The sequence below is a fragment of the Anser cygnoides genome, chromosome 13 (genome assembly GCF_040182565.1).
Source record: "Anser cygnoides isolate HZ-2024a breed goose chromosome 13, Taihu_goose_T2T_genome, whole genome shotgun sequence".
Taxonomy (NCBI): Eukaryota; Metazoa; Chordata; class Aves; order Anseriformes; family Anatidae; genus Anser; species Anser cygnoides.
The window spans coordinates 21,302,150-21,330,000 of record NC_089885.1 but is presented as its reverse complement, the minus strand read 5'-3'; the positions used below and the strand labels follow the sequence as shown (position 1 = coordinate 21,330,000).

Genomic DNA, 27,851 nt, shown 5'->3' with positions numbered 1-27,851 from the left:
ACGTGCAGCACTCTCATTCCCTCCTGCTCACAAGCACTAAAAGCAAATGCCAACGTCTGGTGGGGTGGCTTTTCGCTGCTGCTTCCCCGCGCCCTCGCAGGCCGCTGCAGCGGCACAGCTGGATTTCGGAGCAGAGAAATCCCCCCTGAAGTCAGAGGGGATGTACATCAGTGCAGCCTTCCTCTGTGGGGCACACTGACGAGACGAATGCTAGGACTGATAGCCCCCCCCACTTCGTTTTTTTTTTTTTTTCTTTTTTTTTTCCTTAAGCTTTTCGGGTCGCTTTGACCTGTTCTGCCTGGTCTGTTTTAGATTTGTTTTGAATGTCGGTTTAAAGGCAATTGTTAAAACATGCATGCTATGAGTTTGTCCACAGTTATTTCTCCCACAGTAGAAAGCCACAGCATTTGAAAACACTTCCAAGCTCCAAACAGTTGGTTTTAACCGCCTGTTAATTACCAGTCACTCATAGGGTGTAATGGAGCTGACCGTTACCAGCATCCCTGCGGCTCTGCCTATTTTAATGGTAGGAGGAGGTAACACTCAATGCCTTATTTAGGACTGTCTGCTTAGGCACAGAATGGCAATATTTTGAAGCTCTTCATTATTGATTGAGATCACTCTGACCTGAAAACTGAAATCCATTAAAAAGAATCTTCTCTCCCAATCAACGCTGTAAAGCCAAAGGGAGGGAAAAAGTTAAATAAAAGAAAAAAGTGATAATGCCAGTTTCATTTGCTCATTTCGACTGGTGCACTGCTCTCTGTCTCCCCCATTACCTCTCCGTGCTGCAGTCCCAGACACCTGCGTGGTTTCACGGCTTTGTTGCAGCCCAAACACCCAGTGACCACTCAGTGCACACTCAGGCATCTGGACACCTCTGTCCTGTGCCACCCCAGCCCGTGCTCACCCAGCCAGTACCACGTGCACAGAGCTGCAGAGCTCTGGTTTTAAGGCACCTCCTGTTCGTTTGCTGCCAGTGCATTTCAGCCTTGGTGTGCAAGGTCCCGCAGGCTGTTTCTGTTCTGAGAAGGGAGCGGGTCTGCCCTCGGCCGAGCTCCCAGCAAGGCTCAGCAAGGCTCAGCAAGGCTGTTGGGCAGCTCAGCCAACACCTCTGCCTTCGGCCTCAGGACTGCACTCTGCGTTGTTCCTGTCTTGGGCAAAACTCCCACACACGTAAAATTCAGTTCACTGATTGCAGGGCTAGAAGACTGTTTTAATTAATACCTCCCAATATCCTGTAAAACAAGAGTCATGCCTGTATTTAGTTCTAATTCAGGTCGAGTTACTGCAGTTAAAGTGGAGTTCATATCTTTTAAAAACATTAGATACAGTTGTAATCATTTCCTGCAATGGAGATGCTGACACATTTTTTGCCAAGCTGTCGCAGTGGTTAATTATGTTCGCTGCTGTGATAGATGTTCCTTATTTTTCATCTTGCCTGTCCTTGATTTCCAGGAGCTGTATCTTTATTGCAAGTTTGCTTGCATGAATAAAGAAACTACTTTTATTGAATTTCTGCTCGCTGCATTGGGTATTTTTTGGCTGTGATTTAATAACCCTTTAGTCTTCTTCATAGCCACCTAGATAAATTTTTTTACTTCCTCACTCCAGAGAGTATTATCTAGTTATTGTTATTCCTATGACTTCTGCAGTTTAGCAACACCTCCCCTGTATGGTGAACATCTGATCACAGTTTCCCAGTATCAGCAGCATCAGTGCTTAAAAGCAGTGGTAAGATGCTCTTCATGTCAACATTTTCCTCCTTTACATGATGGGGGATCCCATTTTTCCTGTAGCTACTGAACCGTACAGCCAGCTCAGACTTTTTCCCCCAAAGAAGGAAATATTGTTCGCTTGACAGGATCTGGTTTTGGCAAGATATATATTGATTGATGCCATTTTGCCAGAAGCTGAAATCAGGCTGAAATGCCCAGCCCCGAATTGATAGATTTCTTTGTCATGTCTTATGAAAGAGTGTTTCCTTCCAGTTCCCCAGAACTTCCCAGAGTCCCTTGTGAAGAATGAGTACTGGTAACTCAGAGATCCTTGGACAATTCTTTGAAACTCCTGGATGAAAGTTGGCCACGTTATGTTGCTTAAAATGTGTTTACCTTCTATAATTGCTGTATAATGGACTTCCTAGTCATTTTTGCAGCTACGAATATTTTATCGTGATGTAATTACATCACCTAGGCTTTTTTCTTTTTTTTTTCCCAAATACATAAAATACATTCAAAGTGAAAAATTAAGCAGAATTTCAGATGCAATGCATGTGTGACTTACTGCGTGAATAACCTGCGTGATGAGGCTTCCTGGGTGTTATATGCCCTAGTAAGAGCAAAGCAGGTAAACTTCATGCTTTCAGTCCTGTGCTGGGGTTCAACCCACCTTAGCGTAGAGACCTGCCTAGCTTGGTTCATCCTAGAATAAAAGTGTAACAGATGTCTTTAATGAGGAAATTAATTCTAAGCATCTGTTTCTGCCCAGTGTTATCCAGGGAGTCTAGCTAATGAGTGCTGTAGATTTCTAAAATTAAAAGAGGTGAATCCCATATTAGATGTTTGTAATGCTTTCAGAATATTTCAGAAATATATTGAAAGAGACAGCTTTTCCCTCTATTCCTGTATTTCCTGTATTTTCCATTTTTATTTTTAGTAGCTACCGTGTAGTAGCTACCATCAAAACAGGCTGTTGAACAGGTAAAACAAAATTAAGACAAAAGTACGTATATATATACGTGTGTATATATATACACATATATATATAAACTGTGTGTGTTAGGAGGTTCAGTTACCTGCCTGGATCCCAAGATTTTTAGATTAAAAGTAAGTGAGGATTCCAGTAAGGCCATTTCAGGAGCTGAATTTCAGGGTACAATGAGTACAGCGGTTAAGCAACCTAGAGAAATCCTACCATAAGCCATAGATTCTCGACTCTATAAAGTTACTCTTTACCTCTGAAGCTTCTCCCCGTGTAGCACTCTATGTAGAAGTATTTCAGCGATCTGTGGAAAAATTGCTCCTGAAATACACAAACATAAGTTTCCTCTGATAAGAATAGTTATTATCCAACTTCAGTGCTATCTGATAGAAAGTGTTTTTGTTTACGACTGCAGTCTCAGAGCCAGCATGGTTATTTGTTTGTTCTTTTCTTACTTCACTCAATATCTTTTGGTTTTAGAGAATTCAATTCAATTCAAAAAAAAAAAAAAAAGAGTGCAACATTTAAACCAGGATATATGTGTTTTCTACAGTACAGGTTTGTAGGTTTGGCTTTATTTATGTTCAGGTCCTTTTTGGCACGATTATTCATCTTTGGAAGATACTGTTAGGTTGTTTATTTTTATTTATTTATTTATTTATTTGTTTATTTATTTTTCCAAGCCAGGTAACTTGTATTTCCCACCAGCACTCCTGTTGTTAGAAGTCCAGTGCCAAGTATGTCTATAAGATGTGATTTTGCCTCGCGTGGAATTTGTCCTGATGCCTCTATCCTTTGCTAACAGTAGGTGGTTTAGGAACAGGGGGCCGATGTATTGTGCTGGTGCATTTTCATGTTGCTTGTCCAAAACAAAAGCCAAACGCAGCCCCCAGGACAGCTGTGCCATACCTTTCCCAGGCGATCTGCTGTCAAAGCAGAGTCTCGGGGTTCGAAAGGAGAGCATCGGGAGTTTGCCAAATCGTGGTGATTCTTTGCACCATCAGAGATGTTTGAGAAGTGAGAGAGGAGAGGCTCTTATTTTCTGTTTGGCCTGTGATCCATGCAAGTAAATGCTGAACTACATCACACTGCATTGTAGCCCTGTTTTCTTGTTGCTCTCTTTTATTTTTATTACTGCTTTCTTCTCTTTTTTTTCAGAGCAGCCTGTCTTAATTACAGTAGATCATCCAAAGTGCATTACCTAAAGATCAGGATTTTGAATTGATTTACAAAGCTGCTCTTTAACTTGACATTTTTATGTTTCACTGCTTATTTTTCTAATTACAGCTGAAAGGAAATCTGAGATAAGTATCATGTAACGTAGGAGCCAAAACCCCAAGGACAATTGGTTTGATGTTATATTCTCTGCTTGAATTAAGCGATCAGCTTTTTTTGCTCTAATTAATTAGAGTTTTTTGTAGTCAGTGAGGTATGAAAGCAGTTCCTTTCTGCAGTAGCCTGCCAACCTGTGTTGTGCTGAACACAGTCATGTAGATACCAAATTAGATAACCACTAACTCTCCAAGAATTTTGAAGTCATGCATCTGAAGCTCCTGGTACACCTTGCAGGGAGATTGGCTTTTATAATTAAGAGTCAGTTGCACCTCAAGAGAGAGACTTCGTTATGGTGACAAGGGCACATGTCCATGTTGGGCAGTCCCGACCCCACAGGCTCACTGTACTGAAGCTCCTTTTGAAGCTGGCCAGCAGACCAAGGCTGCCCTCACTTGAGACTTCTCCTCTGCGCTGGGCTAGCTGGGAAAACTCCAGGGAAGCAGCCGTGGAGACACGGGCTTGCCTTTAGGTTTCTTTTTCTGTAGTGTGTCTGTGGAGTAGTAGTCCAGCTGCGAGTGCTTGGCTCAGGGCAGGACGTGCTGCCGAGTTCCCTGCAGGGAGAAATCGCTGCCCAGAGGAGACCTTCCCACTCCTACAGTGAGTCTGTAAAAGTGGTTTTGTAGGGTGAAAGCCATTATTGCTATGTGGAGAGTGCCCTGGCCCTTGCGGCTGGGGTGTACATGTCCTAGCTGCCTGAACTTGGTCATGGAGTGGAACGATCCCACTTAGAGTACTTAAGTACATTGGCTTTTTTCCCCAGAATGTGACCACATACTGAGTTTATTTGCTTGGTTTCCTTCCCTTTTTAATTGCATGCGAGTAGTTGTTTGAACCAATTCGCGTCTTCTCTTTTCCCCAGTTCTTCCTCTCCATTTCTAACTGGGACTTAATGTGAGACCAGTGATGGTTGAGGATGTAAATGATGCTTGTTTTTTTCCATATAATATTAATGAACAAATTTTTTTGATGAACAAATTTCCTTGAGCATTATATACTCCCTTTTGTCCTTACATGATGCCTGTGATGCCAGGGCTCTCACTAGGCTGCATGCACCACATGTGTCACTGCTGCTGGTCATCACTTTCAATTTTATTGTAAGCCAAGAAATCTCAAGGCTTTTTTGTGTAAGTGTCATACTAAAATGTGTCATTTCCGCAGCCCGCAAGCTCAAGAAGCTGGGTAACCTGAAGACACAAGATGAGGCCGAAGCAGCCAGTTCATCCAGCCCCACGGAGGAGCAAGCTCCCAAGATGGTGATGACGCACATTGATGGGTTTGAGTGCCAGCCCATCTTCCTCAACGTCCTGGAAGCCATCGAGCCAGCTGTGGTGTGTGCTGGCCATGACAACAGCCAGCCTGACTCCTTCTCCAACCTGCTGACCAGCCTGAATGAGCTCGGGGAGAGGCAGCTGGTCTACGTTGTAAAGTGGGCAAAGGCCTTGCCAGGTGAGGATGAAAATGAACAAACCCCAGTCCTGTCCTGTCACATTCCCCAAAGCCTCCCCCAGTTGCATTGCCTGAAGGTGGGTTTCAAAGGAGGTGATCTGCAACCTGTACCTCACAATCAGAAAATTTCCTGGGGGAGCACTTTCGCAAGGTGTCTGTCTGTAACTTCTCTGTAAATCAAATTGGAGCAACACGAGGTGTGTCTCCTTTTGGTGGCTGGTTTCTTCCCACTGCGTGTGAGGGATCCTGGTAGAGATTCAAGGTTTTTTTTCTTTCCATTCTCCTGCAGCAGTTTTGTTCCACTTCCAGAGCTGTTACAGCCAAGCCTGGAGAACTCTTCTCCAAACAAGAGATTAGCACCACCCCGTAACTTGCATGAGCTAGAGGAAAGCATACCTTCTCCAGGTGATCCAGACGTGCACTGCTTCGTGAAGTGGTAGTGGAATTGGGGAAGCTGCTGAAAGTAGCTGAGGATTGGGTCTGAGTTCCTGCAGAGCTTGGTCTAAGTATGCAGGCAACTCAGCAAAAATTTACATTTAACTGGATATCTCCTCTGAGGAAACCGTCTGGTTCCTCTTGGGACCCTGGAGGTCAGGACCTCACTTGGGCACCTGTGGAGACCGTTGGGGAATCTAGGATCAGGTTTATTCCAAAAGAAAACTCCCATTTCAGAGCTCCTGTTATAAACTGGTCTTATCAGCCCAATCAATCTGTTTTAAGACGTGGAAACCCAAAGGGAATCTCCCTTTGTTTGAGAAGCCTTTAGCACAGTTCTCAGAGTCTTCTGAGAGCAAAGCCAGCACAAGTGAGGCAATAAAACACAAGAGCTCTCAACATGGATCAGCCATCCTTCACATGCTGGTGGGTTTACAGCCCGTCTCTTGGTTCCTGGGCAACATATTTGGCCTTTAATCCTGGTTATTTCAGTGCAGGTGTAGCCACAGCCTAAGGTACTATTTTTGTCTTCACAGTCTCACTAGACTGGCTTATTCCTTTGGAAACCACACTTGCCTTTCCAAGGTCTCTTGCCTCTGGAACATAGCAACCCTACATGTTTTCTAGAGGCTCATCTTCCCTCCTCACCGAGAGCTCCTTACTGAGACAGAATCACCTGCCGTGTCCTCTGAGAACAGCCCTGGTTCCTTTATTCTGATGTTCCTCACCAGAATCGGGCTTCTTCAGCACAGGTGGCTCCCAGCTCTCCAGCCTGTCCTCCCAAGACCTCTTGGCGGGCCTAAGTAACTCGAAGGCCTCTGACTTTTATGGAGGGAAAGAAAAAGGCTGCAGAGAGCCCCAGCAGCTGCCTGCAGCCACACAAACTGCCTGGCTGAAGCACCTGGGCAAAGTTCACTCTGCTCATCTCATGTGAGTTCTCACCTGCTCTCTGGGAAGCCAGAACGTGGCCACATCCACCTCCGTGGGCACGAGCATCGCTTACAGAGCCCAGGCTTCCTTGGCCGGTCTGTCAGAGCTCGAAACGGGAGTGCTGTGGTATTTGGGATGCTCTCTTGTCCACCGCACCCACCAGCTGTGTCTGCCATCCATAAAAGCTGTTGACAAGTGTGAAGAGATGCCTCCTGCGTGCTGGCGTGGATGGAGCCTGTGGAGCTTGCTGCTGGTGGGAACACGGTGTCACCATCAGCTGCACTATGCCTGGAGCAAGAGGCAACGCTAGTTTGTTTTCCCCAGCTTTCTCCCTGTAGTTGTGTGACATATGCCAACATGGAGTTTAACAGTAACAACGACAAATTTACCACTTAGTCATTCTCTTGATATTTTCCAGGGAAGGAGTAAACAACTGCAGCATTGTTGCTGTTCTGTGCTTCGGGCTGTGGTTACGCAGCCCCTTTGCTCAAGCCTTTGCTCAAGCCGTGACCCAGATGTTGCTGTGGCGAGGTTGCACACCCGCTGCTGGTGGCTGCACACCCGCTGCTGGTGGCTGCACACCCGCTGCTGGTGGTGCTGCCTTCTGCCACGTGCTGCTGCTCGGGGCAGCCGGCAGCCGAGGGGCCTCCTTGACGCCTGTCAGACCTGCAGTGTCCTGCTGGATAGCCACGGGCAGTGTGCTGGCTAGAATCGCTTTAAGTTACTCTTTGACTAACAGTGCAGAAGTGTTTCCAGCTCTTGGGGCTGCTGGTTGGCTAGGCAGCTGGACACAGGGCAGATCGCGGGGACAGCGATGCGCTGAAAACAATGCAGGGGGAGAAGTAATGGAAACAAAGCCCAAGCAATACAAAACAGCGGGGTGTCGCTGTGTTTACCAAAACAAAAAGATGTGCTCTTAGCCTGCCGGGAGGCCAGAGGCTTCTAATGAGTGTGGCTGGCAGAGAGGTGCCACGGGTGCCCGCAGAGCTTTCTGGAGCCACACTGCCCAGCGCGGCTGGTGCAGCAGGAGCAGAGCCCGTGGCCGAGGGCAGCGGCCGCTCATCCCCACAGGCAGCCCTGATGCCCCACCAGCACTCCTGGCTCTGCCTCTGTGCCTGCGGGCAGCCCTGGGCACGCGGCATCTGCCCGCTGGAGCCCCCGAACGCAGCCCAGCTGGCACCGGCATGGGCTCAACTAAGCCTGAGCAGCTCTGCTTGCCAGGTGAGGGACTTATCTCAGAAAGTGAGAAAAGAGAAAAGGTGCAGAGGTTTTACTTTACAGTGACTGCTGCTGGCGGGAGGAATGAGAATTTGCACCTGTTAACAGAGGCAGTGTCAGCCTGATACTGCAGTCAACAGATTGATACTGGTTAATAGACGTGTATTAACCTCGCATCTTCCATTGAACCTCACCTGTATACCGAGGGTGAAAATATGCGGCAAGGTATTGCTGCACTTACTTCAGCAAAGTTTTAATAATATCCTTGAGTGTCAGCGACAAGACTGCATTGAGCAGGAGCATTTCTGAATCATGCTTGCAATGTCAGTAGCCATATCAGCCTCTGCCTAGTGGAGAAAATTTAATGCATGGCCCTTTGGACGCTATGTAATTGAATGTCTGCAGCAGAACAAGGTAGACTCAGACTGTGCTTTCTCTGGAAAGGAAAGATTAAATAACCATAGCTTGCCAAAAAAGCTACTGAAATACAGAATTCAAAAGTCTGATTAAATTCATAAAATCTGTATTTTCTCTTTTCCCTATATATATAAAATCTAAGTCAAGATGTTATGGTTAATTTAGATCAGCACTCAAACACTTTAGTTTAAAATCGTTCTAACTGTCAGAAAATGAAAAATCTTCAGTTCATTCCTGAAGCTGCTAGGAAATCAGTCTATAAAAAATAATTGGTCTGCAAGTGTACGGGGAATGTCTGCTTCACAGCAGACCAGCAAAAGGGCAAGCTGCTACTCTGCTGCAAATGAGACAGATGAATACACTTCATGTCTCTAGCACCTCGATGCACATGTTATCAGGTGAAATATGCCACCTGACAGGCGGTATCATTGCAGATACTCCTGTTTATTGCAGCTTTTACAAATTTCTGAGTAATTGCTGTTTAAGTTAGGGCTTTATGGGTATTCCAGGCCCATTGCTTGCTTGCCTTTCTGTTTCAGATCTACTGCCTTATGTTATATCTAACTCACCCTGTAATTATAAAGATGCAATTAATTGTGTCTTCTTCCATCCTCTGGAAAATAAAATTTCTAGGATAATAAGTATTCATTTTTATTGAAATGTTACTTTATGGTAACATATGAGCTGTTTAACTGCTTATCTCTTAGTGAGATATCATTATGGCACAGCACTATATCAACAGAGAAGATAAAGACTTTATTTCTAAACTTTGCTGCTTTAAGATTATTCACAAGAAAAAGGTTATGCTTTCATCTCACTCAAGACATCAGTACATTTAATTTTATTTTTGCTATGATTGCTCTCCATAGAAGTTACCATCAGTTGGGTGTCCTTTACTATGTCAGTACTAGAAACTTAGCAATATATTATGGCAGTAGATTTGTATTTATTTTCTTTTGCAGTGATTTTGACCATACATCATCTAAGATGCCTGAAAACAGTAGGCTTCCAAGAAGTGATAGGTATCTGGCTTCTGAAAACAAGTTTTATTTCAAGGTGTTCCAGATTGGAAACTGAAAGCAGTGATTCCTTTTAGAAAAGTCAACCGCACTGCTTGTACAACCTGTTTTCTTGTACATGCAGAAGCAAATTTTAAGTCCTATAACAACAAAACTGTTGTGTTCAAATACCTTTCTTTAGATGCTGATAGAGCTTGTGCAAATATATTTTTTTAGTGAACATTGTAATTACAAGGTAGTGAGTAAGTGCACCAAAATCCTTCTCGTGGCAAAAAGAGTAGATGCAACAAATACTTTCAACAAATATGTTGAAAAGCCGATACTCGATGTTTAGGAGAAACCCAAGCTGAGTCTATAAATAAGAACTGAAACCTGCAGAGCCTTTTTTGGTCGTTGGTTTGCACCTGTACTGTACAACTTGCTAAATGCACACCAAGCTTACAACATCACGAGTGGGCTGAGCTGAGTGACGAGTTCTGCCATGGATATTGGTGTTGCAACTGCTTTGTCCTGCTGATGCTGCACCCAGCAGAAGTGGGGGGCCCGTGGGCTCAGGCCCCTGAAGCGTCACAGAGCCCGGCTCCTGCGAGCACAAGTCCCCGGTGATGGCCGTGGGCTGCCCTGCTCCCCGCAGGTGGCTCCTGGAGCGGGGGCTCAGGAAGGTTCAGCACACGGCAGCCCCCTCCTTGTGGGAAGCACGTTGCCGTGGTCCTGTCTGTTCAAAAGGACCAAAAGCGTGAGCTGCCTGTCACAGTGAGCCCGCATCGGCTGGAGGAGCTCAGCATGTGCTCCTCATGTTTGCCACGCTGCATCGGAAACACCTGCCAGCAAAGCTCCTTCCTTTGTCTATTAATTCCTCTGAGAGAAGATATGCTTTTCCATCAAAGAGCAAGTTAAGTAGGGAGGAAAAAAAAAAAAAGTACTGATTTTGGAAGAAGCTGAGTGTGTAGCGGACCAACGAGATGTTTACTCTCATCACTGGAGTGACAGTGCAGGAGCATTCCCTGCACCATCACACTTCTTACTCACCACAGAGTTACAGCTCTGGAGACCAGCAGGATGGCTCCTTTCCAAGTAACTCAAGTTTTCCAGTCTTCTCAGAAAGTCTAGGCAAGAAAAAATAACAGGAGCAAGTATGGAGTAGGAGAAAATTGAAGAAAACAGTTGTTTTCTTACATTTAGTAGGCAGTGAATTCATCTCTGAACAGATTTACTGGATAAGTAAGAAGTTGTTTTGTTATTTTTTGGTTGTTGGGTTATTTTTTGTTTGTTTTTAATAGCATGCAGTACTGTAAGTAAAAATGAAATTCTAACCAGGACATGTCCTAGAGATGACTATGACTAATTCTGTGAAATCTTTGAGTTGTCCACATGCATCATCTGTGCTTGTGTTCTGCAAACAGGCTCCGCTCTGACTGCCTGAAAGCTGTCGTTGTCGGTAGGCAGCTAAGAGCCCTCAGAATGGAAATCACCTGCTCAGGGTCAGTAGGACACTCCTTGCCCACAAGCTGGTAGCTTTTCATGGTGACATGAAAGCTGAAGGGAAAATGTACAAACCTAAAGCAATTTCCGTCAGCAATGAAACACGACGTGTGCTCATTTGCAGTTGACAGCTTCCCAAGCAAGAGACAGATGCTTGCCTCAGTGGATTGTAATTATACACTGTGGGTTATAATTATACACTGACGGTGTTAGAATTGCTTTAATATTTGATTGGAATAACGTGATTTTCTCAAAACGAGAAAATGTTGATTTCCTTGAGTGCCAGAATTTCGCCCAAAGGAAGTAATTGGTTAATGAGGGCTTGTTTCTGCCTCTGTGCATGGAGACTTTGGTACTTTTTTTAGCTGTATTGCTGTCTGGGGCTCCAGCTCCTGATCAGCCCATCTATTTCGGGTAGCAGAACAAAGCAAATTGTCATCGGATGTTTGTTTCATTTGCTTTTGATGTTCTGTCTCACATGAAAATTGCAAATGGTTTGGAGCAGGAACTTTGGGATTTCCACTGTGGCTGCAGAGTGTGTGGCACAATGAGATTCCAGTTGGCTCTGGATTTCTAATTAGCACCTATTAGAAATGAATGTGATTGCAACGCTAACCTGTTTCTGTTGGGAGAGGGAAGTGCTTAGGGCCCTTATTTGAACATAGGTGCTGTGGGACTTTAGGAACTCATTTAATCCCACCCTCCTGTGTAGTCTTTGTCTAGCCTATTGGAGAATTGCTCATCTCACTGGGACTTACAAAGCCTTCAATTACAATTTCTGAAGTTCTTTGAGACTTCTGGGGGAAAGATGTCATTTATTACAACTTACTATGGGCTTCCTTTAAAATGCTTTTCTGTTTGTGTTTTTAACGTGGTCTTTATCTCTTCCTTGAGTTTGGGGGATCCCCTTTCTCCCCTTTCAGGTGCAGTTTTGTGGTTTGGATGTTCCTGATTTCCCACCAGTGTGTGGGTGCCTTGATGCACCTCACTCCTATCACCCTGCTTCATTCGTGTGTCCTGGGACGAGCTGAGATCAGTCTGTGGACCACCGTGTCATTACAGGGTCACTGCGGGAGAGTTGGAGTCTGCATGAAAACAATCCTGGTAACTGCAGGAACAAAATATTAATTTGTAACATCCCTCTGGCTTTTTTTTTTTTTTTTAATAGGATTTCGTAATCTGCATGTGGATGACCAGATGTCAATAATCCAGTATTCTTGGATGGGTCTTATGGTTTTTGCTATGGGTTGGAGATCTTTCACTAATGTCAACTCCAGGATGCTTTATTTTGCTCCAGATTTGGTCTTCAATGAGTAAGTGCAAAATAACAACAGTCTAAAGTTCTGCTTTGTCTGAGTCAGACTAGGTGAGAAGTGAGAACAAGGCAAGGAAGTTGCTTTACCGTCTGCTTATGAAATGTACAGCTGATTAATCAGGCTTTGAGAGCTGACCAAAAAAGCATAGGAGGGGCCCACTTTTTTTCCTGTAATTGCTCTGCAGTAATCTGCAGGAATAATGAGTTGCAGAGTCTCTGCTATTCCTGCTTCCCTTTCCCTCAAGTTTGCCCTCAGCTGGACTTCCACCAGGGCAGCAACAGGTGCTGGCATGGGGTGTGAAGAGCTGGGCCACACAGACCTGCCTTTCACTGAGGGATTTGAGTTCCTGTTTTCAGTTTGCTTGGTCAGTTAGAGAGAGCAGAAACAGAGATAAATGTATACCGTGAGCTCCTGATGATTTCTCTCTGATGCACCATCAGCGTGGAGCTGGGGAGGTTTTATTGACACTAAGGCAGAAAAGCTATAAAACAACAACTAAGCACAGCAGTAAGCAAAACCACTCCTCCTGTCTGAGAGTTCAGAGCTCGGCTTCGTGTCCCTTTTGGATAGCCGAATATGGTGAATCGATGCAGTCATTTTTCAAGAAGGCAGAGGGTCAAATGAACCTTGCAAATCCAAGATAGTCATCCATTTCCAGGCACAGAAGGTCACATGGAGGTATTTTGAAAAACTTTCCTCTCCCGTATTCAACATTCGTTCATTGCTGTCAACGTTCCCCCTCGGCAGTGGGGATGTTCCAGGCGAGGCTGGGTTTCTGGGCCAGGCAGAGCTTGTCAACACCCACACATCACACAAGCAATTATTTAATCTCCCTGCCAATGCATTGTGCATCTTGTTGTGCCAGATACCGGATGCACAAATCCAGAATGTACAGCCAATGTGTCAGGATGCGGCACCTCTCTCAGGAGTTTGGCTGGCTTCAGATCACACCCCAGGAGTTTCTCTGTATGAAGGCTCTACTCTTCTTCAGTATTAGTAAGTACTCGCATCCTTCCTGCAACAGATCACCAGCTGCTATACACAGTATTGCCCTGAAAGTGTCTGGTGCCTTTCTGTGTACACCCGCATGTACTGGTGCTCCCCAGGGGATGGCACTGGATCTTTCCTCTCAGCTTCAAGCTGCGCAGAGGCAGCGAGCTGCCAAGTGTAAGGACGCGGTGCCCTAACCCGCTGCAGCCGGGCCATCCTGCCCCTGCACATTGCAGCATTTCTCCCGTGCAGCTCCTGCACGAGGTGGCTCCTCAGCCCATCTGCTGCACTTTTGGGCACCGCTCAGAAAATGGTGCTGCACCTCAGTCCTGTGCCTCCCTTCTGTAACAAGTGCTGAGCAAGGGTCCTTGGTTAGCAGTGGTCCGATGGGCTGATCAGAGTGAGGGCACACCTTTCCCGGTAGGCCTGTGTTAACCATTTCTTCAGCTTCCATGTTGTTTATCTTTTTCTCTGCGCTTTCTGGGCAACTCTTACTGTTTCCTCTCCTTGTTCCATCCAGTTCCAGTGGATGGCCTGAAGAACCAGAAGCTCTTTGATGAACTTCGAATGAATTACATTAAGGAACTTGACCGGATCATCGCTTGCAAGAGGAAGAACCCTACCTCCTGCTCTCGGCGATTTTACCAGCTCACCAAGGTCCTGGACTCCGTGCATCCTGTAAGAGAGAACAGTGAGATGGCTGTCTGTACACAGTCCAGAGTTACTAGATTTATTTGGGACGTAGGAATTTGGGAGTATAGAACAGAGGGAATCTTGCTGATGCAGGAACATTGGGAAATAGTGTCACAGCCCTTGTAGACATGAACACTGTGCTCGTGATGTTTTTACCTGTATCTGTTTCTTTAGTTTTTTTTGTTGTCATTTTTGTGCTGCTCCTCTCCTTCAATGTTTCCACACACAGCCCTGGCTGTGTCCAGGTGCTTCTGTTGTTAAAAAGAAGGAGACAAGCGGGCAGGAGACAGTGCAGGTTCTGCCCTCTGTCATGTCCCTGGCGCAGCTGAACAGGAGTCGAGAGCATCAACATGTGGGACCCAGATGGTGTTTCAGTGGAGAAAGAGGAGTGAAATAGAGTAATTTATGCTAAGATAAGCTTTCTTATTAGAGGCGCACCTTGCAAGTTTTCAAACTAGAAGCAGATTAGGCGCACGTAGGTTGTCAAAGCACTTGTGATGTGGTTTGCTTTGTAACTGTTAACATTGTGTTAACACACATTTGCAGGACAGTATTACAGTATGCTCCTAGATAAGGCGACAGAGGAAAGAGGGCACCTAACTGCTCAGGGAGTGAAAGGTGACAGTTAGCTGTGTCTGTCACTCCCTGCAATAGCCAGCCTTGTGCTTGGGTCCTTGAGCTTTCTTTTTTAGCAATGAAGAACTCTTTGTAGACAATTATTTTCCAATGATAGCCTAGCAAAACAGTCCTAAATCACAGTGCCCCTCCATGAATCTACTCTGCTTTCAGCATTAATTAAAAAATAAAAATAAAAAAATCCCTATTTGTGACTTAGAACTTAGGCCCTCCTTCCTTGCCAGGGCTCTGCCCTCTGCCCATATAGTTAGATGTCTAATACCTGCCGCCTGGTAACTGCCAGCAGGGCAGTGACATCCAGAGAGCAAACCAGGTCCAGCCCTGGTATGTTGTGTCTGCTGCTGTCTGCTCAGCATCTTCCCAGAGAAATCACTGAACAGGGGCTTTTTGCTTAACAGATTTTCTTTCTTTCCTAGATTGCCAAGGATCTGCATCAGTTTACATTTGACCTTTTAATTAAGGCACATATGGTGAGCGTGGACTACCCTGAAATGATGGCCGAGATCATTTCTGTGCAGGTTCCAAAGATCCTGTCTGGAAAAGTCAAACCTATCTACTTCCACGCGGAGTGATCTTCCAGCGGGGACCTCCCACTTCTGCCACCCCCATTTCAGCCATCTCCTGCCTATTGTTTCTGCACTACTGTACTGCAGTGCCTTGGGAAATCCCCTCTAAAGACGGTGTGCCGAGAAGACAGACAGTAGCAACTACCTGCTGGGATTCCTTAGATTTCTATTTTTCCTGTGGTACCTCTGAACTGAACTACCTGCCACGGCTTCTGCCTAGGTTTGGCTGGCTTGGTCTGTTGGGACACGTGGCGTGTGGCCTTGTGTCCCTGGCATGGTGTCTGCACTCTCTCCTTTATCTTTTCTGCAGTGACTTCTAGTGGCCCAGGGCCACAGGAGATTGGGAGAAATGCCACCAGTAGGTTGTTCTTGTTTTCTGTATTTTTTTGTGTTGTTTTTCTTTTTTTTCCCCCTGTAAAACAAAAAAAGGTGAGAAGCAGGTCGAACCTATATGTTTGGGCATGGGATATTTTACTGGCCTCTTTTGGGACATTTTATTTGTGTTATGGTGCTGGGAAGCAGACAAGTTAAAGTGTTGCAGTAGAGAAATGGAGTTAGAGGAAAGAGACGAATTTGCAACCTGTTGAATTTACAGACCCTGCCTCGGAGTCGGAAGGTGCCCTGCCGTCACACAGGGGCTGCTGACAGCACGCCACCGGTTTGTCGCTGCAGGGGCTGGAGGGGACGACGACCTCTGGAAATCCCCGGGGGCTGCGGGTGGCTACTGCTTTTCACCTGGGATATTTTTCCTGAGGCAAACTGAATGTCCGTGTGCCCGGTGGACGCCTGGGCACTCAGCGGTCACATTCTGGTCGCGGACAGCTGCTGCCCCGCAGGCACAGCCCTACCCCACCTTCACAAGTGCCTGACGCCTCTCGGACCTCGGCCTCTGCCCTCCTGCTGCCGGGCACCGCCAGTCCCGCCTGCCTCTGCCCCGCACCACCTCCGTTCACGCTGGGTGTCCAAGGCCCAGGTTTTTCAGCTACACTACTTATTTTCCATTTGTCCAAACTCTTCTTTCGGACGCCAGCAGACGAGCGTCCCAGGAGGGGAGCAGCCAGGACTGTCTCTGCAGGATCTGTGACCTGTTATTAATCCTGTCCCATGGGAGATGGTCGCAGCAACAGGCACGGTATTTCCATGGCGCTTCAGGGAAGTGTAGAAAATGCTTAAAAGACCTTCTCTCTTCTTAGAGGTGTGCGTGGCTCCTGCTGATGTTGGTAGCTGACTGCAGGCACCTCCTGTGTGCACTGTCACACCTCTGCATCGTGCCTGGGCCGATGCAATGCAGGACGCAGCACGGCCTGTGCAGGTGGATAAACTCACCCTAGCGAACCTGGGCATTCAGTTCAAAACCAGACAAAATTAAAGGTTAATAGATCTGCAGTTGCTGATGGCTCCCAGTGGTCAGGAATATTTGAGGAAAGGAGGCTTGGTTTCTCAGGCATAGATGTTGGCTTGACTCCATTTTGTACCTCACGGTCGCAAGGAAGTGCAGGCCCACCAGCCCACATCCAGATTTGCTTATTTGGCAGGCTCCACTTCTCACAAAGCAGTCAAACCTTCTCTCCCCTTGGTATTTTGGTTCTCCCCTTCCCCACGTTGGCGAGCCCACCAAAGCTGTGTTGCCAGCCCTGGCCAGTGAATCGGGGCAGGCTCTGGCAGGGCCGGCCTGGACTGCCGGCAGGTGCTCCTCGCGCAGAGGACACAAGGTAAACAGCAAATGAGGCCTTTGCCCGTGGATTTGCTGACAGGCAGCGATTTCGCCTGTGGGAGACTTGGTGCCCCTGTGCAGTGTGCTGTTGTGGTCCCCCAGCACAAACACACAGAAAGTGCAGTCAAATTTGGGAGTTTGGAGAGGTGAGCCTCCTTACAAATCACATTGTATTCCCTCTGCATAATGCCAACTAGTCATGTTTGTCAGACGTCTTTACAGAGAAGAGAGTTAGGTTCGGGACGGTTGATGCCATGTACATAGTCTCCTGACTCTGCCATGCAGCAGAGTGCTAATTCTCCTGCTTCTTGGACCTTTCATGAGCTGAGCGTAACCATCAGCTCTGCCGGCAAACGCCTTTGTGGTGCATCTGGGTTCTCTGCAAACTCTCAGTAAGAACGAGCCTTTAATTTTACTGATGTTCTTCAGTCATGCTATATGGGGTTTTCCTTAAGGGAAGCGGTGCGGAAAAACAAAAATACTGAACGGAAGGTCTCTCTTTACAGTTATTTGTACTGAGATTTCCTCTCCTGGTATCTATGGCTCTGATCGAGCTGTTCTTCCTGAGAGCCCTTCTTGTAGGTGGCATCAGAAGCCACAGATGACTTTCTTGAGCATCAGCCAACAGGCACAGATTCTCAATAGCTTCTTCTATTTAGAGGGCTGTGGCATCTTAAGTGTTGGTATGGTCTATTAATATTTGCAAATGAATCAATTAAATGCCCTGCTGGTGTATTCCTCCATTCTTGAACATCTTCTGGCTATTAGCAGAGGAGTACAATGAATAACTGGCTTGAAAATGCCCTGATCTCTGTCATCAACAGGAGGATGCTTATGGTCAGTCTAAATGGCTTCTCTGGAGAGCTTTATACATTGCAGGAGCTCACGTCAGTGAGGTTTTCATTAGTTAATGAGTGTGAAGTTAGCCTGCTGGTTACTTTTCTGCTGGGAGGCTGGGAAGAAATTGGATATAATAGGGTTTTGCATACACTGATTTCCTGGTGGACACACAGTGTGAATGAAAAGTGATTTAGAAGGGGGATACTGTCCGTGTATATCTGCCTTCATCTGCCAGACGCCTGCAGCCTGTGCGTATGATGCCTCTCCAGCCACGTGTGCTTTAAGGAAGCGTGTGCTCACCTGCAGTCCCACCCATCCGATGGTGTAGGTGGGCAGTTGGGTTGCCTTGTCCACAAACACCCCACAGCTCCTGTGCATTAGGGTTGTGTTCTGTAGCTCTTTGGTTTCAAAGTCAATTTCTGCAACTTTTTTTTTTTTTTTTTTTTCCCCAAAAGTCAGCTTTTTATGATACTCTTGGAGGAATTACTGGAGGGTTTGGGAGCCAGGATCAGTAGCACCCAGCCGTGTATTTGCTGGGGGGGGGAGGCTAACACTGTTTCTTTGTTTATTTCTATCAGCTGCTGCAGGAACTGGAAAAAAAGAGGCTTAAGTAATACCAAAGTCCAGATCCTGACATATATATTTGTACTTTGTGTTTTCTTTTGCGTTTTCTTGTCTACTTTTGCTCTAATAAAGCGAAGAGAATCTCACCATCGTCACAATCCTGTCGCGGCGTTTCTGAGGTCCCCGGGTGCAGCCGCGGCGCAGACCCGCTCCAGGGCCCGCAGCCCCCATGTGGGCCCTGCCCGCGTTGTCCCGGCACTCCGGGGGCTTTTGTGCTGGTGTAAGCTTGGTTGCTGCTCAGACCATCGGCTCCCCTCGAAGGCAGCAGGTGGGGGACGAGGAACACGCTGCTGTTGGCCTGGCAGGGGTGTTAAGGTGTGGCAGGGTACAAGTCCATGAGACAAGGGGTGCAGAAGGAGCTGGGGTGGAGGGCCTGTGTGACTGCTTCTGGAGAGCTTGGCACCACCTTAACTTGCTCCCATAGAAGCCAAGAGGCGCCTTCTGCTTGGCTTCAGAAAAAATGAAGTTAAGCCAGAGCAACGAACATCCCACACCATGCACAGGCAGGTAAACACCAAGTGGATCGGACCTGGGGAGGAAGGTGAGGGTGCTTATCACCTCTACCACGGTGTAATGGAGTCACACTTCGTTCTGGTGTGTGCAGAGCTAGTCAGGTCACTGCCACGTCCCGCAGCGTGCCCGGGGTGGTGCCGGGGAGGCTGGCGGCGTGGCTGGGAAGAGCTGGCCTCCCTGCAGCCATCTAACCCAGGGCTGTCTCTGCAGCTCCTAGGTACAGGCAGCTGTAGCTCCAGGTACTGATCCCTCTGCCAAGATGTTTCAATAAAACAATATAAGTTAAATGTATATATGTATAGTTTATATATAGAGAGAGAGGCATGCCTCAATTTTTATTGCTAAAAATGTCTATTTAATGTTCTTCTGTAAGAAGGTTTCTTTCCTGATTGCACACTGACGGTAACTAAGTACTCGTCAGGAGATGAGTCCGTGTGCCAATACTAATGGGAGCTTTTGATTTCAACTTTTTTTTTGGTTATGTACTGCCCAGTTGTCAAGGGTCCGTCCTCGCATGACATGAATGGAGCGTGCACTGGCATGGTCTGGTGTCGGTGTCCGCATCTGCAGCTTTCCTTTAACTGACTGGTTAGACAGGGATAGTGTTTGCACTTAAGGGACAACAGAGCAGCCTTTATTTCTGCCCTCTCCAACCGCACAGTGTCCTTGCACTTTAGGGCAGAATCTTGGAATTACAAAGTGGTAGCCGCTTCCTACCTGACGTTTCAAAGTAGATTTTTTTTTTAGAGGCACAGACATACATTCTTGTACCACAAGGACTGACAGAATCGCTCTCTGCACCTTTGTGTGCTGGTGCCCGCTGGCCAGGAGGCACGGCGCGGCCACGGACGGTGCCCCCGGCGAGAGCCCGGCACCAGGGGCAGCACAGCTGGAAGGCGGCCGCCAGCGCCTCGGGCACGAGCTGGCCACCGAGCCATGGGTTTCCAGAAGAAAAGGCTCAGACTGAAACCTTCCCACACCTCTGTATTCTCGCTCACCGGGGCCGTAGTCACTGCTTTGAGGAAGCAAGGAGGGACTTTTGTTCATTCCCATTTAAAATGGCAGGGGAACCTGCCTTTGTGATTCAAAAAGCAAATATCTGCACCACACATAAAACCACAGCAAATTTATAAGCTGCTCTCTGTGCCAGGTATTTTGTGTTCTGTGGCAATTTAATGCTGTTTTTATTTGTTAACGTCTCTGTAATAAAAAGAGTTCTCTATACTGATATATTTTATTTTCTTTGTAATAAGCCAAAAAGCTCATTGCTGGTGCCTTTTTGCCTGGGGAGGACTCCCAACCCACAGCTATATTCATGAAAGTAACAAAGCATAATGTAATGTATTTGCAATTGCTTGTTTCACCATAGCTAAGTAAAGTCATGAAGCAAACACCACAGGATTACCAAAAGAAAAGGAACAAGCAGCCTACAGACTGGGCAGAAAGAATGTCAGGTACAATAATGCAGTTATTGCTCCAGCCTGTTTCCAAGTGAGTGATTCCGAGGTGAGGGCTGAGCTTTTGGCTTCCCACACACGGTATCAAAAAGCCTTTGCCCTGCCTCTGTGGGACCTTTCTGCTGCATTGTCAACCTTTGTGCTCTGCACGAGTTGCAGTTTTGTTGAAGCATACACACATCATTTTACGAGGGTTGCAACTTTACCGTGGTTGCAACAGTGTGGTCTTTTCCAGTCACTGTTCAAAAATGGCAGTGTTTTGCCTAAATTAATAGTATCTGAGGCCAAATTCTGCTTCTAGAGAAAGACATTGGTTGGCTTGTTGCCACTGTTCCTTTTTTTGTTGTTCCTGTTCTTTATTGGAGCTATGATCTGGCCTTAAATACACAGAATAAGGAAAATAGAGACCTGCCATATCACGGTGCCGTCGAGGCTGGAAGCGGGTGGCAGCCCGCTGCCGTGAGGTGTGGCGGGAGACGCGCGGGAGGTGACTCGGAAATCAGAGCGCTGGACTGAAGGACATCCCTTCTTGCAACAAACCAAAAAGGGGAGCCTGTCCGGCACCCAGGATAAAGACAAAGCCAATTATACTACAGTAGGGGAAATCAAACTATTTAGTTTTTGACTATTAGTCCATGCTTGGGTCCCGTGCGAGCACTCGGCCTGTGCTGTGCCACGGGACAGACCTTCATGCTTGGTGTTCAACTCTTTTGTAATCTTAAAATCTGTTGTTATAAATACAATAAAAGGCAGAATCTTGTTTGTTGGAAAACTGCTGTATGCGTGTATTTGGCTTTTATTTCAGTTATGTGCATGAAAAAAATGTTAATTCAGTGTGACAAATAATAGATATTGAAGATGCCAGGAATAATTGGGTCATTTTTAAATGGATGAGGCTGTATGTTGGGTTTTTCATAGGCTATTTTTCACAGTCGGATTTTCGCTATTAATTACATGTCCGAACTGTTAATTCATTTACCCATCTACTGACTAATCCTTTCATATATGCCTCTTTGGGTCTTTTAAAATTGGATATCATTTGATTAATGTGTTTCTTGAAGCAAGGAGCTAATAAAGGCCGGTGTCCTCCTCCTTTCGTTGTTGTTTTCAGTATCTTTATGAGCAATTGTAAATCCATTCTGCTGTAACTTCATTATAAAATTGACCTGTGCTCTCCAAGTAATAAAATAGACTGCTTATCAGCCCACTTTTTAATTCAAAGCACAGATGTGAGTATTGCACAAGGTCAAGATTTGTTCACTGTGAGACAAACCGAGGAGCTTAGAAAAAAAATAATACCTCATCAGTTCACAAATAGCTGGAAATGTCTAGTGTATAATTGCACAGCAGTGGTACATGTACCAATACCACATGAACTGAAAGCAAAATTTACTTACCATAGAAAAAAACCTTGTCCATGTGAAGCAGTACCATGTTTAGTCATTTGCAGAGAATCCGGTCCCGTCCCTTTATCTGAGTCACAGCTGAAAATGGCCATGTTACTTTCAAAGTTCATCCTTAACTGACACTGAGAACACAGTTCTCAGGCTATGTTGCCCTTGCAGATACCTGGCAACATCTTTGAGACCCAGTGTACCCCACCAAGCTCTTACGTGGCCACCAGCAACCCCCGGGACATCCAGGAACCCGAGCCCACCACCACATGCAGTTGCTGACCCTGTCCTGCCGGTGCCACACGCCTCCTGGGCTCTGGCTCCTAATGGGCTCCAGCCTCCTGGCGCTGTCACAGCATTTGTCTCTGAGGACAGTAGGGAATTACTCTGAGTGGCTGCAAAGGACTGGTCTTGTCAAAAGGGCAGATATACGTTACCTGAACTAGTTTTGTTTGGTTTCTCTCCAGCCATTTCCACTGCACCTTTATTTCCATTGCACATCTGTCCATCATGACTTCCATCATGACCTACAAATCACATGTGAATTGCTGTTGCCTCAAGGTAGTTCCTAACCCCGTGTGAGGAATGCAGTTTCCCCAGTGGCCGCAGAGCAGGAGAACCCTGCTGGCACGGCGGCAGTGCCCGTGCTGAGACGTGTGCCTGGAGGACTCCGGAGCAGAGCAGCCCATGTCCTTTAACAGCGACCCCCAAACACAGCTCTGCTACCAGGAGGAAGACAAAAGCAATTATGGTGTGCAGGTCCAGAACGGGTTCAGCCGATGTCTTCCTTTTTACCTCACTCTTTGCTAAAAAGAAAGAAAGCCCAAGTAAGATACAGTTAGTGAATATGTTTGGCAAGGACAATATCTGATTTTGATACTTGTAGGATTGGCCAGCACTCTGCCCTGGCTCTGAATTCAGAGCAGAAGGGCTCCAAATAAAGCTGCTAGCCTCATTTTTGTTCTGTCCTTTGGACGGTTCCTGTGGTTGCCCACAGACACACAAGCACATCCTAGCATGCGTGGGCTCAGCAGGCTGCGTGCCAGCAGGGCCCTGCTGCTACGGGGTGGGTCGGGGCAGGAGGAGCTGAGGCAGGAACGGGGCTTAGCTGGAAACATCTCATGTCAGCCAGCCCTGAAGTGGCTCCATGCTTTAGAGCACTTTGCTTGCATTTGTATCAGAACAGGCAGTGGGGAATTTGTAAATCAGAAAAATTGTTCCATTTCATAACGTGATAATGACTTGCTTTGAACACTGACTTCCACAGTGGTTCGCCTCCCCAGGGGCTGCGGAGCCCTGCACACACAGACACAGCTGCATTGGCAATGATTTCCCTGTGTGCCTTCCAGCTCTCTCCGGATTTTGGACCACGCTAACCCTCTTAAAGCTGCCTCACAGCGCAGGGCCGCGTGCTTCCAGCAGGCGTGGGTGCACCTCCGTTAGCAGCAGCATCCGCCTCCGTGCAGGGAGCTCACCGCGATTATTGCTCCCAGCCGGAGACCAGCGGAAGGACCCTGTGCTCCAAGTGCCTGCTCGCTGCTGGACCAGACGATTGCAGACGACAGCCCCGGGACTGCCCAGAGACTGAGGCTGTTTGTACAAACACATAGCAAAGGACTCCCAGCTGTGAAAGCTGAGTGGGGTCTTGTGCCCGGCACAGCAGGGTCTGGCCACAGGCTAGGTTATTGTAAGTGTCCTTTACCTTTGGCTAAGTTTCTCCAACCTTCTTTAAGATTTCACAACTCCCTCCAGGACAGACTAATTAAAAGTCTGGGCTTCACCTGGAGCCCAGGGAAGTGCTTCGTGCCCGCTGTTCTCAGTGGCTGCCGGCAGCATCTTGGTGCTCTGCCCTCCTCCAGCCCCTTGGGATGCCCAGGGCACGGGGGTGACACCCCCACAGCGCCCAGCCCCAGCCCGGCGGGGGCTCAGCCGAGGGCACCCGGGGTGGGTGCAACAGGAGAGCGGGGCTGTGGCAACGTGTGGCTGTGCCGAATGCCTTGGCTGGTCTAGTAAAAGCCTGGTTTCTTCTTTTTTTAATGTATGCTTACATATGAGCTTCCCACATAAATCCTCCTTACGAGCAGGAAAGCATGAAAGCAGCCCGCAGGCTGCGGTGGGGTCAGGCTGACCGCGCGGTCCGGGCATGAGGAACGCCACCAGCTTTGGGTTCCTCCTTACCCAAACCCGCTGGGCGGTGACGGCCCCTCAGGAAGGGCTGCGGGACTCGGGGCCAAGGCACCGGCCCTGGGGACCGGCTCCCCCCGAGCCCCGTGGGTGGCAGCCTCTTTGGTGGGATGGCAGGGGGACAGAGGCCGTGAAAGAACTTCTTGCACACATTTCTGAAAATATAAGGAAAATAAAGAGTGGCACAGCTTTTACCGCTTCAAAGCATCTCCTGATTTTTTAAGCCAATCGCAGGATATTTTTTGGTGGACCTACTCTTGATTTATGTATAGGCCGAGTAAAATTGCTGCTGGTTGCCAAGAAAATGTCTGTGTAGAAAGCGGCTCCTAAATCACAGCATTCAGCTGGTTAATTGTGCAGCAAGTTTGGCCGGAGACAATTATGTGGCTCAAAGCTAAGGCTCTGGTCTTGCAGGAAGCCGTGCGTGGGCGGGCTCCTGCGCCTGCATGGGTCTCTGTGCAGCACATAAATTTCAGTTGTCAGTGCTCCACTAAGTACATTTCAGTTCTAAATTTATCATATAGATGTGTCTACTGAAGTGTGCCCTTAACCTCTCCGAATTCTTCCTCTGGGAAGTCCTAGCAGAGGCCCAGCCTCAGACTTGGAAACTTCGTCCTGTTACATGCTTTCTCCATATAAAAACCTACGGGATTTACTTACGCTGGAAAATATTTTTCTTGCTCAGATTAGGTCAAAGCATTTTGAAGCAAAACACTGCATCTGTGGGTTGGGACACCAAAACTGTTGTGATAGTGCTTCAGTGCTCAGCCTAATCTGTAATCATTTAATCCCAGAGCTAACACAAAAAGGAAACAGCTGCTCTCCCTGAAACAGCATGGCTTTGAGGGCATCCATCCCTGGAAAAATGGCGGCCCCAGAAGTTGATTTTTCAGACTGCAAAGAGAAACAAGGTGCTAGGAAGGGCAGCAACTCTCGAGCTGCCGCTGGCCCTCCTGACCCCCAGGTGCCAGGAGCACCCATCCCCGGTGTGCCCGCCGGCGTGCTGAGTGCTCCTCGTCTGGGTCTGAGCAGCACCCTCGCAAGGGAGCGGTGTCGCTCCGAGCCCTCCAGGCACTGGAGCTGCAACGAGGTGCAGGCGAGGCTGGGAGATCGGGACTGTGGGCTCTTACCCGCTTATGTTCTTAGGATTAGTCTTCCCAGCCAACGAGAAGGGGGGAAAACTAAGAGGGAGCGAAGGAAGCACTTCATGTTGCATGCCATGAACCTCACGCATGAACTCGGGGAAGAAAACGTGTGCTCCAGGCAGAGCTCACCCTCCACCAGCACGCTGCGGCGTTCAGCAGTGAAGAAATCAGCATGCACTCGGTGTTCCCTGCTAGAGGAACGATTTTCTTCTTCGTTAACAGAAAAAAGGCTGACTGTCAAAATGCCCAGAGCTCTAATAAATCCTGCGGGGAGGAGGGTGTGCTGGGGCTGCCCTCCTGCGCCCCGCGCTGTGGTGCTGAGAGGGGACTGGGGAGGCAGGACCTGGCTCCCCGGAGCCGGTGCCCAGCCGGGTGTCATGGGGTGCAAACTGGGTGCTCGGTCTGGGGACAAGGAGTCTCTCGGCGTGACCTCCTGGCACACCGGGACACAAAGACGATAGGGACAGAGGTGAGCTGTGAACCTATAGGGCATGCCTGCAAAGTCCAGCAGCCTCAAACGGGGGCTGGAATGGCACAAAATAATTGCAGGAAAGATACCGAGAGTAACAAAACAATGAGGAGCCTGAAAAAGTGTCAAGGGTTGTTGCTGAAAAAGTGTTGCCGTTGGTTTATGGCATTTAATTAGGGCCACAGGTTGAAATGCAGGTCAGCATGTTTTCTGCTATTCAGCTGAAGCCCATCACAGACACAGGAGCTGAACTTACTCATCTGAAATGGCCAGAGCAGCTCCTGAGCCGGGCAGCTTCCCGTCTCCTTTCCGCCCCTGAGTTGTCGCCCAATGCCGCGCCGCAGAAGGCTGGCGCGCTCCACCCAAAAGCCACCGCTCACCAGTGGTGGCCGCAGCTGTACTGGCGGGACGCTTATGCAAGTCCGTCAGCTTCGCTTTAAGGCTGCCCAGGGTCAGTGCCAACGTCCCAGCCACAAACACGCCAAGGCAATGCTTTAGGAGCAGGGAAAGCAGCTCGGGCTCAGGGAGCACCCGGCACCCCCTGAGGTGCGGCTCCTGCAAGCAGCCCCTGCCCAGGGGAGGCTGCCCTGTGCCCCACCAGCGCCCCGCAGCCACTTGGTGGTGAGCCCCCCCTTTATGATGTGTTTTTTGCAGATGAAAGGAAAACAAATTGTCAGGAATTGCTGAGGAGAAGCCAGAGGCAGGGCTTACAGGAAGGAAAGCCACCGGGGAGGCTGAGCCCAGGCAGGGCCTGGGGCTGAGGCAGAGCCCCCCCGACGCTCAGTGCCAGGGGCAGAGCAGGGGGTGGCGCGGGGCAGGGGGTGGTGCCAGGCGCCCGCCCTGCTGCGGGGATTCTGCTGCCGAGCGGCTGAGCCCCTCGGCCACGAGCTTGTCCCCGGGGACCAGCACCTGCAGGTGAGGTGTGCCAAAGCCCCTCGGCTCCCCGACGCCTCTCTGGGCATCGCTGCCTTGATGCTTGGTAGTAAATGGCCGCTGAAGTTAGGAAATCTCATGGTGGGGGTGTACCTCTGCTCTGGCGAGGGAAGCGCTCCCACCCCTGCCCCTTGCCCGCCGGCCGTGCCCTGCCCTGAGCTGCGGCGCCTCTGCCAGGCCCCAGAGCAGCGCACAGCAGCTCATGGCAAAAAATCCGTGGTTTCAGAATACAGCCATTTAAGGGGAAATGGTCCAGTGAGCAACCTGGACTTGAAAGAGCTAAACAATTCAAAAACGCTTTTAGCATTTATTCGAAAACAAAACCAACAGAACACCAAAAAAGCCTGTGGGCTCAGCAGCAATTTTGGTTGAAGAAAGCCTGCCCTGCAGCAAGCTGCCGGGGGATCTGAGCCAGCCCCCCCCCCGCTAATTGCAGTGCAGCGGCGCTGGCAGAGGGGCTAAGAACAGGAGCAGGGGGCTGCAGGGGCCCGGCGGGGTCATCGCGTCCAGCCCCGGTGCCTGCGGGGCCGCGCAACCACGCGCCCACACGGGGCGGCCGCTGCCGGTCCAGAGCCAGCCCTGAGGGAGCGGCAACCACAGCGCGGACAACGGAGACCCAGCGGAGGTCTCGTGGTTGTCTTTATTTCGGGGGTGCCGGTTCAGCCGCCCAGCACTCCCCCAGCCCCGGCCGGACCCCGGCAGCCCCGTACGGGTGGTGGTGAGGAGGGGGCTCACGGCGAGGGGAAGAGGAGCTTCCCACGTCGAGGCACGGCGAGGTCTGCCCCTGAGCACCGCCCGCAGAGCTCTTTGCTCAGACAGGCAGTGCAGGCAGCGCATCCTCCGCAGCGTGGGTGAGCGAACTCCACCTTGGAGAAAGGAAGGTACTGCTACAGCAGGAGAAAACAAAAACCTGCAGGAGAGGAGCCTGTGATGCTCTTGAGGCACAAGGGTCACAGTCCAGGTTCAGCCCAGAGCGCGCATTTTCCTGCATGTAATTAGAAGCCTGAATCATTCGGAGAAGCTGACCCCAGAAAGCAAATCACATCAACTAGCTGCAGGGAGAGGACAGTGTCAGGGACAGAACTTTCTTTTCCAAGTGCTGTACTGGAGACACAAACCCCTGCAGCAGCTGAGGCAAGTGAGCAGCCGTGCAGCGCCCAGCCTGGGCCCGCCGCCGGTGGGACAAAGCCGCTCGTGCCCACGGGGACCTGTGAGGGGCCACGGGGCCACGCAGCCAGGCCGGCACCAGAGGCTGGCACGAGGGAGCGGGGCTCCAGGCAGCGCAGGAGCAGTGGGACAGGCAGTGCAGACTCAGCTCAGCGGGAGCTTCTCCCATCAGAAGCAGCAGAAACCCGGCTCTGGGGACTTGGCGATGCCGCAGCGGACGGACGG

At 48.7% G+C, this 27,851-nt stretch overlaps 1 protein-coding gene across 1 annotated transcript in view; it reads left to right on the top strand.

The window, feature by feature from the left end:
• The window catches only part of AR (androgen receptor), a 63,022-nt gene extending 41,595 nt beyond the window's left edge, over nt 1-21,427 (top strand). The window contains exons 4-8 of the mRNA XM_067004824.1: nt 5,197-5,484; nt 12,154-12,298; nt 13,167-13,297; nt 13,812-13,969; nt 15,037-21,427. Of these exons, the coding sequence (XP_066860925.1) occupies nt 5,197-5,484; nt 12,154-12,298; nt 13,167-13,297; nt 13,812-13,969; nt 15,037-15,192 (878 nt within the window). The 3' untranslated portion in view covers nt 15,193-21,427. The remainder of the gene's footprint in view (nt 1-5,196; nt 5,485-12,153; nt 12,299-13,166; nt 13,298-13,811; nt 13,970-15,036) is intronic.
• Nucleotides 21,428-27,851: the final 6,424 nt, after the last annotated feature.